Source organism: Microcaecilia unicolor, chromosome 4, assembly GCF_901765095.1.
Source record: "Microcaecilia unicolor chromosome 4, aMicUni1.1, whole genome shotgun sequence".
In the NCBI taxonomy this organism is placed as follows: Eukaryota; Metazoa; Chordata; class Amphibia; order Gymnophiona; family Siphonopidae; genus Microcaecilia; species Microcaecilia unicolor.
In genome coordinates this window covers 98511063-98527809 of record NC_044034.1, presented here as the reverse complement: position 1 = coordinate 98527809, position 16747 = coordinate 98511063, and the positions used below count along the sequence as shown (strand labels likewise).

At 41.8% G+C, this 16747-nt stretch overlaps 1 protein-coding gene across 1 annotated transcript in view; it reads left to right on the top strand.

The window, feature by feature from the left end:
* Window positions 1-7501: 7501 nt before the first annotated feature.
* The window catches only part of SERP2 (stress associated endoplasmic reticulum protein family member 2), a 39009-nt gene continuing 29763 nt past the window's right edge, over window positions 7502-16747 (top strand). The window contains exons 1-2 of the mRNA XM_030199421.1: window positions 7502-7671; window positions 13401-13473. Of these exons, the coding sequence (XP_030055281.1) occupies window positions 7588-7671; window positions 13401-13473 (157 nt within the window). The 5' untranslated portion in view covers window positions 7502-7587. The remainder of the gene's footprint in view (window positions 7672-13400; window positions 13474-16747) is intronic.

Sequence of the window (16747 nt, the reverse complement as noted above, 5' to 3'; positions counted from 1 at the left end):
GAATAGTTACTGCAAGTGAAGAGAATGCTAGAAGCTATGATATGGGGCCGTAATTCATTTTTAGGGGCCCTTTTACTAAGTTGTGGTAGGACTAATGCGTGGGTAGCACGCGCCAAATCAACTGTATCGCCAGGGTAGCACAGGCACCCGGCGGTAGTTCCAAAGTTGGCATGCGCTGTTTCCCACGGTAGAAAATCATTTTCTGTTTTCTACTGTGGGGGGCGTTCCCAGCGGTAATAGGCAGCGTGGCCACATTGCCGCATGCTGCCTGATTACCACACAAGTAATTCATGAGCCCTTATCACCAAGTAAATAGGTGGTGGTAAGGGCTCAGGCAGTAAATAGCCTGAGCCCCATTTAAAAAAGGCCTTTTACCTGCCGCTGTAAAAAATGGCCCAGCACATGCCAATTTCACGTGTCCAAACTAGTACAGGCCACTTGTTACCATAGCTTAGTAAAAAGGCCCTTTAATGCGTGAAAATCTGTCTACTGCAAAATACATTAAAACATTTTGTGGAATTCTGTCTGTATAGTGCACACTAACTTGTGTGTTAAGTATTTTTTTGAAGCAGGACCCGAAACTCTGGCCACAGTTGGCCATTGAAAGGAATTGGGCTGTAGAACTTCAAAAGATAAGTCCCATAGAGTTTAAATATCTAGTGAGATTTAAGCTGGATTTAGTATAGTGAATGTTTACAACTTAAAGTGTCCAAAAAAATCCGCAATCAAGCGGAGAACTCGAACGCCCCACGGGAAAACACAGATATGGGTACAAAGTGGGATGATTGACCACGGAAGTACCAATCCTGGAAACAATATCTTAAAATTTTCTTTATTGGTGAAAAGACTCGACACAACTGTTGTGTTTCGGCCAACAGGCCTGCATCAGGAGTCGCTATGACGTAGCGAATATAAATCTGAAATGCCTGGAACGCGATTGGTCTGTGTGTCGGACCAAACGTGATGTGATTGGCTGTATTACAAAAGTGGTCTTGAGAAAGACCTTTCATTGTGAAGCTGCGCTCCTAGTGACCCGCTACGAACAAGCTTCACAATGAAAGGCCTTTCTCAAGACCACTTTTGTAATACAGCCAATCACAACAGTTGTGTCGAGTCTTTTCACCAATAAAGAAATTTTTAAGATATTGTTTCCAGGATTGGTACTTCCGTGGTCAATCATCCCACTTTGTACCCATATCTACAACTTAAAGTGCACATTCTGACTGATTTGAGGTTTTTATGCCAATGATGCCAGTGAATACTCCTTAGATATATGACAGTGGATACTGCGAAATAAGGAGTTATTTCACGCCACGTGAGGCTTTCCCTCCAATTTCAATTAACTCTCTAAGACATTATCTAGAGTAGGAAGGACTTTATTTTGAGATTTGACAGCTTGCAGAAGAGACACTGGAGGGGAGCTATGATAGAGGTGTACAAAATCCTGATAGGAGCAGAATAGGTAATTGTAAATCCATTGTTTACTCTTTCATAAAGTACAAAAACGGGGAACACTACAGGATGTTACATGAAAATACTTTTAAAACAAACAGGAGTAACTATTTTCTCACTCAATGAATAGTTAAGCTCTGGAACTTATTGCAGGAGGATATAGTAAAAACAGTCATCATATATGGATTTTAAAAAGGTTTGGACAAGTTCCTGGAAGAAAAATCCATAAACTACTCTTAGGGCAGACATGGGGAAAGCCACTATTTATCCCTGGGGTCCGTAGCTCTTTGATTCTGAGAAAAGAATATAGGAGTGATGGCAAAGTGGCAATACCCTTATTCATATAAAGCAATATACTATTATTTATTTTGGGATAGACAGGCATCAGATGGTAATAACAGGCGCTATAAGACCTCTTATAGCACAAAGCTATTCCAAATCTGAGCTCTATAAAGGTTCATCAATCACTTGCCTACAATGTCCTCATTTTGATCTTATATATTAAAAAAATCTTTCATAAATCAAAGACATAGCTTTTAAATAGCTGTAAGGCTGAACAGCAATACTTAAACAGAGAAATGATACCGAACAAAAAAAGCGACTACTTCAGTTTGTACTGTCAGTGCTTGCAAATTTGGCAGAAAACAAACAACACCCACAACACATGAAATACTGTTTCGGTCAGAGACCTGTGTCCGGGTAGAGTAGTCGCTGAGACCTGCAACACAAATAAAAATCAAATTAAACTCCAAAAAAATCCTTTTGTATCAAAAACGCAAGTATTGCCACTCACAAAGGTGCATGTGAAACAAATTTAAAAATGACAAAAGCACAGACATTGGTTTCAAAATACTCAGAATCAAAAAAACCGGCAAACGAACATCATCTTTACTGCTCTAAGCACAGCACGCAATACACCATGTTAGTTTTAAAATAGTTCGTCAAATGTGATGATGTCATGCATATTAATTAGCCATGTGGATTGTAACCAAAAGAGCAATCCTCTATTAACACACTATGCAGCAATATAAACACAGTTGCCATCCATCAAAAATGTGTAAATCTGACAAACCAGGGGGAGAAAAAACTGAAAACAAAAATATTTAAAGAGTAAAGAAAGCTACCAAAAAAACCCCCAAAAACAACAACAACCGTGATCAGTCGTCACAAATTCTATTCAAATCACTGGGGACAAGAGTCGCTAAATATATCAAATGGCGTTCTTAGTGCCGCAGTAAAGCATCTACATCGCCCCCCCCCCCCCCCCCCCCCCCATGGTAATTGTGATATCATTTCCAGAACCACACATTTCAAATTTCCAAAAGTATGTCTCAATGTCAGGCAATGTTCTACAATGTCAGGCAATTTGTTCCACATGCGCCTTTGTGAGTGGCAATACTCGCTTTTTTTTTTTTAATATAAAGGATTTTTTTAGAGCTTTCTCCCAGTTTGCTCGCTCTGAGTGTGGTTTGCACAGCTAAAGCTAAGCAGTCATTTTGTTTGTTCAGTATCATTTCTCTGTTTAAGTATTGCTGTTCAGTCTTACAGCTATTATGTCTGTGATTTATGAAAGATTTTTTAATATATAAGACTAAAATGAGGACATTGTAGGCAAGTGATTGATGAACATTTTCAGAGTTCAGATCTTAAATTGCTTTGCTTCATAGCTCCTGTTATTACCATCTGATGCCTCTCTGTCCCATAACAAATAAAAGTATATTGCTTTACATGAGTGAGGGTATTGCCACTTTGCTATTACTCCTAAATGACAAAAGAACACACAAACACACACACACACACATGGTAAATTCTTATGTTCTTATATTCTTAATTGATACCTAAGGATAAGCGATTGATAGTTGTAGCTCAGAACAGCAGATTACAGACGAGATGGTTCGCAGCAAGCACCTAGCTGTGAAGGACTTATGGCAGAAAATGTCTACACAGACAGGCACAAAAAGGCTCTTTTTCAATGGAGACTTTGAAAGCATTAGACCACTGCTGAACTGGAAAGCCATTGGGATAATGAGCCTAACAGAATTATAGTGAACAAACAAATTATGATCATCTAGGACATCCGCATTTCAACCAATCAAAAGCTGGATGCAAGAAACCACTGCTAACTCCAGGCTTCGCTCCTTTTCTCTGGCGGCACCTTATGCCTTGAATAGACTTCCTGGACCTATAAGTCTAGCTCTTCTCACCCATTACTTCCCTCACCCGTAACTGTCTTGTTTGTCTGTATTACTTAGATTGTAAACTCTTTTGAGCAGGGACTGTCTCTTTGTGTCAGGTGTTCAGCGCTGCGTGTGTCTGGTAGCGCTATATAAATGCTAATAATAATAATAACCAGACACAGTAGTGAAAAAGAAAAACCACCAGAATAAGTACATAAGTAATGCCATACTGGGAAAAGACCAAGGGTCCATCGAGCCCAGCATCTTGTCCACGACAGCGGCCAATCCAGGCCAAGGGCACCTGGCAAGCTTCCCAAACGTACAAACATTCTATACATGTTATTCCTGGAATTTTGGATTTTTCCAAGTCCGTTTAGTAGCGGTTTATGGACTTGTCCTTTAGGAAACCGTCCAACCCCTTTTTAAACTCTGCTAAGCTAACCGCCTTTACCACATTTTCCGGCAATGAATTCCAGAGTTTAATTACACGTTGGGTGAAGAAACATTTTCTCCGATTTGTTTTAAATTTACTACACTGTAGTTTAATCGCATGCCCCCTAGTCCTAGTATTTTTGGAAAGCGTGAACAGACGCTTCACATCCACCTGTTCCACTCCACTCATTATTTTATATACCTCTATCATGTCTCCCCTCAGCCATCTCTTCTCCAAGCTGAATAGCCCTATCCTCCTTAGTCTTTCTTCATAGGGAAGTCGTCCCATCCCCGCTATCATTTTAGTCGCCCTTCGCTGCACATTTTCCAATTCTACTATATCTTTCTTGAGATGCGGCGACCAGAATTGAACACAATACTCAAGGTGCGGTCGCACCATGGAGCGATACAACGGCATTATAACATCCTCACACCTGTTTTCCATACCTTTCCTAATAATACCCAACATTCTATTCACTTTCCTAGCCGCAGCAGCACACTGAGCAGAAGGTTTCAGTGTGTTATCGACGACGACACCCAGATCCCTTTCTTGGTCCGTAACTCCTAACGTGGAACCTTGCATGACGTAGCTATAATTGGGGTTCTTTTTTCCCACATGCATCACCTTGCACTTGATCATAGAGGTGTCAGTACCAACTGATTACTCTGAAGGGGGAAATTAGCAGTGTGGGCTACTGTTATGATACCACAAGTTGTGTTATTTTTGCTTAGGGCCCCATTTTATTCAATGAGACCCTGTGCTAAAATTACTCAAACAGTAGCCCAGGTTAATAACTTCTCCCTAAATCCAATCAGAGGGGAAAAAAAAAGTGGCAGAAAGATACTGAAATATTTCTCATCATTTTGGATACACAGGATCGATTAGAAAGAATTTTCAAGCACACCTGGATAGGTTGCTTATACACATTACATCGTATGACTCTGACTCTTTGTCAGACATACAGAATGTTGTTAGATGAAGAGGCAGCCAGGGTTCCCGTCTTTAAGCTGACGACCTCAGTAGACCTACTACTACTACTATTTAGCATTTCTATAGCGCTACAAGGCGTACGCAGCGCTGCACAAACATAGAAGAAAGACAGTCCCTGCTCAAAGAGCTTACGATCTAATAGACAAAAAAAAAAAAAGTAAGCAAATCAAATCAATTAATGTGAACGGGAAGGAAGAGAGGAGGGTAGGTGGAGGCGAGTGGTTACAAGTGGTTACGAGTCAAAAGCAATGTTAAAGAGGTGGGCTTTCAGTCTAGATTTAAAGGTGGCCAAGGATGGGGCAAGACGTAGGGGCTCAGGAAGTTTATTCCAGGCGTAGGGTGCAGCGAGACAGAAGGCGCGAAGTCTGGAGTTGGCAGTAGTGGAGAAGGGAACAGATAAGAAGGATTTATTTATCCATGGAGCGGAGTGCACGGGAAGGGGTGTAGGGAAGGACGAGTGTGGATAGATACTGGGGAGCAGCAGAGTGAGTACATTTATAGGTTAGTAGAAGAAGTTTGAACAGGATGCGAAAACGGATAGGGAGCCAGTGAAGGGTCTTGAGGAGAGGGGTAGTATGAGTAAAGCGACCCTGGTGGAAGACGAGATGGGCAGCAGAGTTTTGAACTGACTGGAGAGGGGAGAGGTGACTAAGTGGGAGGCCAGCAAGAAGCAGATTGCAGTAGTCTAAATGAGAGGTGACAAGGGTGTGGATGAGGGTTTTGGTAGAGTGCTCGGAAAGAAAGGGGCGGATTTTACGGATGTTGTAAAGAAAGAAACGACAGGTCTTGGCAATCTGCTGGATATGATCAGAGAAGGAGAGAGAAGAGTCAAAGATGACCCCAAGGTTTCGAGCTGAGGAGACAGGGAGAATGAGAGAGCCATCAACAGAAATAGAAAACGGGGGGAGCGGGGAGGTGGGTTTGGGGGGGAAAATGAGAAGCTCGGTTTTGGTCATATTTAATTTCAGGTGGCGTTGAGACATCCAGACAGCAATGTCAGACAAGCACGCTGAAACTTTGGTTTGGATGCAAGGTGAGATATCAGGGGTAGAAAGGTAGATTTGGGAGTCATCAGCATAGAGATGGTAGGAAAAGCCATGGGATGAGATTAATGAACCAAGGGAAAAAGTGTAGATAGAAAAGAGGAGGGGGCCAAGAACAGAACCCTGAGGTACGCCGACAGGCAGAGTGATAGAAGTAGAAGAGGATCCACCAGAGTGAACACTAAAGGTGCGGAGGGAGAGGTAGGAAGAGAACCAGGAAAGGACAGAGCCCTGGAATCCAAGTGAGGACAGGGTATCGAGATGTATGCTGTGATCGACAGTGTCAAAAGCAGCTGAAAGATCAAGAAGAATGAGGATGGAATATTGACCTCTGGATTTAGCCAGTAATAGGTCATTGGAGACTTTAGTAAGCGCAGTTTCGGTTGAGTGGAGAGGGCGAAAACCAGATTGTAGTGGGTCAAGAATAGCATGTGAGGAGAGAAAATCAAGGCAGCGGCGGTGAACAGCACGCTCAAGTAATTTGGAGAGAAAAGGAAGGAGGGAGATGGGTCGGTAATTAGAGGGACAAGTAGGGTCGAGTGAAGGCTTCTTAAGGAGAGGTGTGACCACAGCATGTTTAAAGGCAGCAGGGACAGTCGCAGTGGAAAGTGAGAGGTTGAGAATGTGACAGATAAAAGGAATAAGAGCAGGAGAGATGGCATTAAGAAGGTGGGTGGGAATGGGATCAGAGGAACAGGTGGTACATTTTGAGGAAGAAAGGAGAAGTGTAGTTTCCTCAATAGTAACTTCAGGAAAGGAGGAAAGGGAATGAGGGGAAGGAGAGAGAGGGGAACGGACTAGTGGAGGGAGAGGTGGTGAGGTACAGAAAGCAATATCAGCAGTATCAACACCCCTTCTGGCTCTAAAAATCACAAATTTGCATCTCACACTGCCTCCCACCATACAACGTGGACTTACCCGGAAGCAGCGTACTCCAGTTATGCAAACCTCTCAGCATTCGGTTTCCTAGCAACTACATGCTGAGGGGTGGGGGTGGTGGTTCGATCCCTCCGCAACACAGTCAGCAAACGCACGCAGACGTATACAATTGCTGTTTTAAACGTCACTGCTATGGAAATAAGTGTCTCCCTCTGTCAGTGAAATAGTCCCAGTTACAGAACGCACTCTTCCTCACTCGAGTAGCAGAAAAGCAAAAACGTATTAAGACTACACTGGAGCCATGCACCATTCAGTACTGTGTCCAGGAGTCAGCAGGGCAAAATGATAAAGCGAGGTTGAAAGATACATGATTGTGAAAAGGGTTGTTTCTATGGTGACGGGATGACTTCCGCCCCTCAATGAGCATCCCCCGCGGCCACCGGTGTAAGGCGTCTTTCCGGGTTGAGGTAGCGCTGGCGAGGGGGTGGGAAGACTTCATTCCCTAGACTGAGCGTGTGTGCCTTGGAACCCCGGTGCAGAACCTCTGCTGGCGTTTGCGGGCCCCAACCCACCCACCTGCCCCGCTAGTCCCTGCCACCTTCTTCAAATAAATATGGTGGCCAAACAGCGGATACGGATGGCCAACGAGAAACACAGCAAAAACATTACACAGCGAGGGATCGTAGCAAAAACCTTGGTAAGTCTCTGGGCTGCTACAACCCTTTGATCCAAGCTGATTGGATTCAAAAATTTGTTTTGCTTATTGTTATTTTTAAGACGTTCTGTTTTTTTTTTGTTCTTCAAGAGGTTGTCATCAGCTTGGTGATAGCTAATGCTAGGGAAGAGGAAAAAGAAGAGATGGCTTTGGCGTTCCGGTTGTTTCCGTGTGAAAAACATGGTTTAGGCACCAACATGATTGAGAGTGTCAAACAATGCAAATTACTCATCCCTGGACACAATGAAAGAGCTTGCTCAATTTTGGGGGTGCTCAGCACCCACTGCCACCAACAGAGCTGGCTCCTATGCCTGGAGGAATGCTAGGGAGGATGGAGGCAGCAGTGGAGTTTTAAAAGAAAAAGTCTTTCTCCCAGAAGACTGGAACTTTCCCATCAGAGAATTTAGTACAAAATGTAAGGCTAAACCTTAGTGTAATGAATGGGAAGGGAAGAGGGGTTGGGTTTTTGGATTTAGCTCATGCCTTTTAACAGTTGTAGCTCAAAGTGAGTTACATTCAGATACTGTAGGTATTTTCCTGTCACTGGCTATAGAGAAGGATACTATCTTTCTCTATTACAGCTCTTTAGTAGATAAAAGACACAAATTTTGGACTATCCATGAGTACTCAGAAGAATAAAATTTCTGTTTTGACTATTGTACTGCAGTTGATCAATGTATTTTTTAATGTTATTCAGATATTACCAAATTGCTAGGATTTTTGAAGGACCTTACATATAGTACATGTACAGCTATACTAGTGGAAAAATGGTTTAAAAAGAGGCACCAGCCCAAATCTTTGAAGCATTTAGCAATATTTCTACAGAGTCTCATCAGGGGAATAGTCTCCCTTTTGAAGATACAAAAGAAGGGAAAGAGGGATGCGCCTCTCCAAGCAAGATGGCACCAGGACATGGACAAGTAGCAAAAATGTAGACTAGGAGAGCACTGGCCTGCAGTCCAGTGCAGGTGCCCATGGGCTAGCAGGAGGGCAGCTTGGGCTGTGGCCCCTTAGTTTTGTACAACAGTATTTTGGCTACTGTCAAATTGAATTGGGGCATAGGCCCACCTAGCAATGCCCCTCCCCTTCATTTTTACAATATGTTTGGTCTCCCCCTCCCACAATTCGGTCACTCTCCAACCTCCCCCACAAGCCTCCAACTTCTCCCTCACTCTTCCAGTCACTATCTTCCACCCCTTTCCCACTCTACATGTGTGCCTGGTCCAGTGATAAGTTGAATTCAGGGCTCTGGCATCTTCATCCTAGCCTGGGCTGGCCACTGCTACAGTATCTCATTTCAGGTTTGTGCTAGTCACACTTGGAGTCGAATACCTGTAATTTTTCCAGTCTTTGTGTAGATGTATGTGATATAATAATTGGTAGGAAAATATTCAGTACTGTCTTTTGATTTTATATAAAAAGAAAAATGAGCTGTTCATTTCATTATACATTTTTCATTATACATGCCAAGAAGTTTAGTTTAGTTTTTTGGGGGACTTGATATGCGCCTTTCAGTGTGAGAATCAAAGCAGTTTACAAACATTAAAATATAGGAAATCCAAGGAAAAGAACCCCAAATATTGAACACAGTCCTTAACTGTTTCTAGGGAAGGGTGATTTATGATGAATTTATTGCCATCACTCAATTGGCTTCTATGCCCATTTAATGTGCACATCTTGATTACCTTTTGCATAAATTACAAATCTTACTTGAAATCAGAGTTCATCCTCATTGAGCCTATCATAGGTAAGTATATTCTGATTCTGCCCTGCTATTTCCATCTAACCTATGTATTTTTCTGTTTTTGTCCCATGTTTTATTTAAATCATGATAACTTTTCTACCTTGCTTATTGTCCATACATAGTTACTTTGGGCTCAGTTGACCTCAGAGTTAAGGTGAATTGCAACCAAATATCAGTTTTCCCAATTAACTACTGTCATAAACCTTATGTTTGACTTCTGTTCATACTGTTTTAAAATACTCTGACATATTTTTAAGGGTACAAAAAAGATAATTTGAACACTCAGATGTTAGAACCAGCGCAAACTCTCCATTACTGGGCTACGCTATACTTCTGCCATGCCCTGTGTTTATTCCATTGTTTTCAGTGTATCCTTCATTTTCTTCAGGGATCACAGGAAGAGCACATGAGTTTCCACGGCAAACAACAAAAGAAACAGGCCCACAGTGCATAATACACACAGGCACAATACAGAGCAGCAGAAAGAGGGGGCATACACTACTCAAATATGTGGACCAAATGACATGCACAAGCAAGACAGAAGAACAGCAGATGGCACATCAGAATGCCAAACAAAGGTAGACAGCAAATGAAAAGCTGCTTGCAGACATGCTCACACACAAGTTGTGCTTTTAGAACAATGACAGGCATATACAAATACATGTATGTTACTAAATTCAGTAAATGGCACCCAGATTTGGGCACCATAAAAAATGAGCGCTGAGCACTATTCTATAAATAGCACTTTGAGTTGGGTGCCGTTTATAGAATAGTACTTAGTGCCAGGATCCGAGTCCAGTTTGGGGCGTGAGGATTTACACCAACTGAAACCTGATGTAAATCCTCACACCTAAATTAGGTGTGGTTTTTTATTTATGTTTTGCTCACACCTTTTTCAGTAGTAGCTCAAGGTGAGTTACATTCAGATACACTGGATATTTCTCTGTCCCAGGAGGGCTCACAATCTAAGTTTGTACCTGAGGCAATGGAGGGTTAAGGAGCAGCAGCAGGATTTGAACTGGCCACCTCTGGATTGCAAGACTGGTGCTCTAACCGCTAGGCCACTCCTTCACTCCTGTATGCTATAATACTGCACACATCTGTAGTGAATGCCCCGATCTGCCCATGCCCTTCTCAAGGCCATGACCCCTTTTCAGCTTCATGCTAAAAACTTTATGCGTGCATCTTCATAGAATAGTGCCTAGTAAGAAGCGTGTATAAATTGAAATTGTTGCCAGTTAGTGCCAATAATTGATTGTTAGTGCCCAATTGGCTTGTTACTCAAATTGTGCATGCAAATTGGGCACATGCCCAAATTTGCGCAAGCAATTTTGAGTGCCATTTATAAAATTGGGGGAATAGTGATTTTCTTTAACTAGCTGTAGCTCGTCATCCTACCCTCAAATCTCCATTAGTCAGTAGGGCATCCTTGCCTCCTTAACTTCTGCCTCTGGTATCCAGGAGATAGTTGGCCCTACTCTAATCCCCAAACAATGAATAGGCATTTTAGAGGGTCTGGGAAGCATGGCTCATGGGATTCTTTCCAACCGCTCTGCATGTGTGTATCTGTGTGTGGGCATGAGTTTGTACCTGTCTTGCTTGTATGTATGTTTCCAATATTGAAGAAAGGAAGGGTGGTTTGAGTGGAATTTGAATATACAGGATTGTAGTTAGCATGGCGAGACCAAGAGGAGGATCAGGACTGCTGTGATCCCCCTCTAGGGCTCCCCTTCACCCAACTACGTTGAATCAGAGGCAGCTCCATCACAAACTGCACAATACTGTAGGAGCTGGCAGCGATACTGAGCCACTGGCTCCTGCCATACTGCAGAGCCCAGTCTACCAGCCATAAGCACCTTCAGGAGTGTTGCACTCTCCTTCCCACTTGCCAGGCCCTCCGGGACAGTCTGCTCTCTCCAGAATGGACCTTCACTTTAAGAAGGGCTCTCCTTGACTTCTGTTTTTTTTTTCCATTCAGTTTTATTCCTCTCTCAAACATCAGGGGAATAATACTCTTTAGCCAAATCCATTTTTTTTGGCTCTACCTGCAGTCAAGCCCAGTGGGGAGAGGGGATGGGGACCCTGTACCCAATGTCTGCAAGGGCTCCTGGGAGGGCATTGCCAAACACCACTCCAAGCTCAAGCCCATGAACTAGAGCTAGGGGCTAAGGAGGATGCTGATCTGAAGCCCAGGAGCAATCTAGTTAACCATTAAGGATGCAGACCGTGGACTGCACCTTAGGAAGTCAGACCTGTTAGACCAGAATAGACCTACACTATCTGCTAGAGGTGGAGAAATACTAGGAGAATTCAGGCTGCATTAGCCCTTATACTGGTGATATGATTGGAATAGTTCAGTATCTCTAGCTCCATCTGCTGTAGGGCTGACCCAACCCGTTGGTCTAGGCTGGACTTGTTTTTGCATTGTTTGCCTACACATAGGTCCCAAGAAATAGCAAGGCAGGCAATCTGCAAAAGGCAAAGTGAAAATAGGATAGTAGACTGGCTGAAGTATAAAATGGATGTTTTTTTATTGCTACTACAACACTTGAATAAATTATAAACCAGTGCCCACCATGGCCATGTATCGCCCAATAATAGGCTGCATCAGGAGCAAGAAGACTGTTTAAATGACTGTATTTTAGTATAATATGATATATACTGGTCAATATTCAAAACAATTTAACCAGCCAGAAACAGCCACTAACCAGTTAAATCGCTTGCTTGGAGCCATTCACTAATTTTCAATGGCACTTAACCGGTTATGGCTGCTGAAAATTAGCAGTTAATACCTAAGTGAAAACTTCCTATTTTGGGTGTGTTCTTGGGGCAGAGTCAGTGCTTGGACTGTTAAGTGCCAATATTCAGCATGGTTAAGTTCTAAATATTTTTTTTTTGTTACATTTGTACCCCGTGCTTTCCCACTCATGGCAGGCTCAATGCAGCTTACATGGGGCAATGGAGGGTTAAGTGACTTGCCCAGAGTCACAAGGAGCTGCCTGTGCCTGAAGTGGGAATCGAACTCAGTTCCTCAGTTCCCCAGGACCAAAGTCCACCACCCTAACCACTAGGCCACTATATTGACTTAACTGGCTATGTGTTAGCCAGCGCTGCATAAACCAGATATTCAGTGCTGAAGCCTGGACATGGCCCGGTTTTGAATATCTTGGATAATGCCAGCGGCAGTCAGTAAAACGCTCACCATTGCTGGCTGAATATTTGCCCATAATAAATAATAAGTAATAAAATAAAGTATTAAATCTACTGGAATTAAATACATATATACTATTGATATAGGGCAGTGGTTCCCAAACCTGGTCCTAAAGGCATCCCAGTCAGTTAGGTTTTCAGGATATCCACAATGAATATTGATGAGAATGCATGCAGGAAGGATTCACCACGAAGGAAAACTATAAATCCTTTGCAAATCTATGTGATAAGAGAAATTCAGATATTTAATGTGGTTATAGTTTAGGGTGGGCAACCTGTGGTCCATGGGCCAAATGCAGCCTGTCATTGACTTTTATGTGGCTTGCAAGACCATGGGACATTTACACAGACAACATTATTAACCAGAATTTTGGCAATTTTAAATACTGTACTTTGCAAGTATTTTCAGTACATCTACTCTAACGTTTTGTTCCCATCATTTTTAGTTACATTTTTACATATTTATTTATTAATCTCAGAAAGTCTGTGCATTTCCAGTCCTAACATTATGTAATGTTGTGGCCCAGTAGGGACAGTACCGACATGCATGTGGCCACCTGTGTATAAAGGTTTCCCACCCCTGTATTATACTATGGTTTTAATTTCAGCCTTATAGTGAATGTTTAGTTTGGACTTGAAACCATACCATATCTTCTCACAATTTTTCTACTTCTATTTTTAAATAGTCTCACAAGACAGACATTGATAAATTGGTAACAACTTAAACTTAAATGACTTTTTTCTCCCCACATTTTAGAGGCCACAAGAAGAGAAATATCCTGTAGGACCATGGCTTCTGGCACTATTTGTTTTTGTTGTCTGTGGATCAGGTATGAACAGCTCCTTAAGAATAGACCAGCAAATCTTGGTGTCGAGAGCAAATAACCTCTTTGCCTATAACAGGGCTTAATAAGAATGCCAAGTCTTCATAGAAAAATTAATGAAACAAACCTATTTGATTACCCTGTCACCACTGAGCTACTTTCTTAGAATATCTTGTTTCAGTGAACCACATTTTCTTTGCATCTAGAGTTAGATCTGTTTGGTCATATGGTATTCAATTCAGTAATGGGCGCTGTCACTTAAGGCACCAAAAATTTGGACACTAAGCGCTAATTCTGTAATGGAAATATTGCATGTAGTTGCCTTTATAAAATAGTAGCATAAGCCCTTATTTTGGTGCCTAACTCTAGGTGTAAATGTTTGCGCCCAAATACTGTCAGTTACATCTGTAGCATAGTATCCTATAACTTAGTGCCTAGTTTCTTGGCATGCCCCTGACCCGCTCATGCCCCTCTCATGTCCCCATGCCTCTTTTGGAGTCCGTGCCAAAAAAATTAGGTACTAAGGGCCAAATTCTATATATTGCACCTGAAATATCAGACACAGCGTAATTCTATAAAGAGTGTGCACAACTTAATTGAATACAAGCTAATCAGTGCTGATAATTACCAGCACTAATTGGCAATAATTAGGATTTAGGCGCATATCCAAGTCTGTAATGGTTGCGCCTAAATCTTATTGTGCATAACAATTTGGGAGCATGGTTAGAGGCATTCCTGGATTGTATGAGCATTGATAATCACACCTAAGTGCGCCTAACTTAGCTGCCAGTATCTAGGCCTGCGTATAACAGGCTTAATTGCGGCTGCCTATAGTTAGGCGCACCTTAGTGCTAAGCGCAAATCTATAAAGGAAGCATACTCATTATAGAATCAGCTAAGTGTGTCATATTATTGACGCCGATTTTTAAGCACTACTTATAGAATTTACCCCTAAGTTTATAAATATAAATTAGTGCCAGTGCTTGTTGATGCCAGTTATTGAAATTTAATGCCAGTTTAGCACCAATTAGCTAATTTAGTTACATGCGTAAATGACCCCTGCTCACCCAATTGAGTGCCCAATTTTTAGTTCCAATTTGGAGGATGATGTTCTAGAATTTCTGAAATGTAAGAGCCACAGCAAAGGATGGTAACTTACAAGCCACAGGGTAAACCAGGGTGAGCAACTCCTATTCTCTAGATTCAAAAGTGAGCAAATCTGGCTTTTGGCAAATTCACTCTGAATATTCATTTAATATATTTGTATACATTTAATTTATGAATCCAGTTAATTTACATATGTGATTATCCTGGAAACCAGAGCTGTTCATTGTCTTCACCATGTGTGTTTAGTTGTATAAGAGAATGCAGAAGAATTAGAAACAGAGGTAAATAAGCAATAACATGAATTACATAACCCTTGAATGATGTGCCTTACTTTAAAAAACACAAGTACGGTTTGTATGTTAACTGAGAAAATCTAACTAGTCACTGAACAGGAGAGGAAGAGAAAAGAATGATGAAAGATGTGTGCTGTCAATTTCATAACCTAGTAAAGATGGGTGTTTTGAAAAAGAGGCATAAGCAATAGATTGGAGTATTGCTTCATGCTTGCAAACTGGTAGTTTAATGCTAATATTAAGAGCAAAGGGCTGTAACCTGGAATCTTCAGCTCAGTTTCATTTACTTCACTTCTCCTGTGACTTTCAGAAAGTTAATTAAGCTCCCCCCCCCCCCCCCCCCCCCCGATATTCAAAGCTATTTAACTAGCCAGGAATGGCTCCTGGTTGGTTAAATAGTGTTTAAGTGCCTAACCGCAGATATTCAGTGGGAGATAAGTACATAAGTATTGCCATACTGGGACAGACCAAAGGTCCATCAAGCCCAGCATCCTGTTTCCAACAGTGGCCAATCCAGGTCAAAAATACCTGGCAAGATCCCAAAAAGGTACAAAACATTTTATACTGCTTATCCCAGAAATAGTGGATTTTCCCCAAGTCCAATTTAATAGGTCTTTAGACTTTTCCTTTAGGAAGCCATCTAAACCTTTTTTAAACTCTTCTAAGCTAACCGCCTTTCCCACATTCTCTGGCAATGAATTACAGAGTTTAATTACATGTTGAGTGAAGAAAAAGTTTCTCCGATTCGTTTTAAATTTACTACATTGTAGCTTCATCGCATGCCCCCTAGTCCTAGTATTTTTGGAAAGCGTAAACAGACGCTTCACATCTACCCGTTCAACTCCTTTCATTATTTTATAGACCTCTATCTTATCTTCCCTCAGTTGCCTTTTCTCCAAGCTGAAGAGCCCTAGCAGCTTTAGCCTTTCCTCATAGGGAAGTCATCCCATCCCCTTTATCATTTTCGTCGTCCTTTCCTGCACCGTTTCTAATTCCAGAGTATATTTTTTGAGATGCGGCGACCAGAATTGAACACAATGTTTTGTATTTTAGCGCTGGCTTGAGCAGCTTTCAACTTCAGGGACGCTTTGATGCCCTTCACACAAGACAATTGATCGTTCCCAGACAAGTGTGCCATATGGATTATTCAGGCCCATTGGTTCTGTGTCAATACTACATTTCACGGTTACATCCCACTGAATATCCAGGTTAGCGACATAGCCAGTTAGGTGCAGATGTTCAGCGTCAAACCGGCTATGTTGAGCAATCAAAATGGGCCGCTTAAATTGCACGCCTATCTTTGACCACTAAAATGTTAACCAGTTAGCGCTCAATATCAGCATAGCCAGTTAACTTTTTAGCAGCCCAAATAAACCCAGATATTCAATGCCAGTTGCCAGAAATGGCCCTGTATTGAATATCCAGGTTTAATACTGGTAGTGGACAGCAAATTCACTGCCCACTGGCAGTTGAATATCAGGCCCTCTAAGCTTAAATTCAGACTTTAAGCTTTTGGGGAAAGGGACATTGTAACCATTCATATTGTTTTCTATGAGATTTTGTATACAGATGGTATTATAAAAGAGGAGAGAGAGAGAACGAGAGAGAATATGACAGAGCCAGAGCATTCACACTGCATTACAGGAAGCAAAACCGCACAGATTGTGGAAAATACTTTTCTACTTGAAAATTTCTTTAGTAGAATGTGCTATCAAGGGAAATATTGGGGTTCTTTAGTTTAAAAGGGCTGGATCTTTGAATCTGCAACTTTCAATGCATACCTTTTCTGTTTAGAAATATCTTGACCACCATTATTTCTCCAGTGCAGGAATAGATATTTTCTCAAAATATCACTGCAGTGTCAAGTAAGCTATGGGACT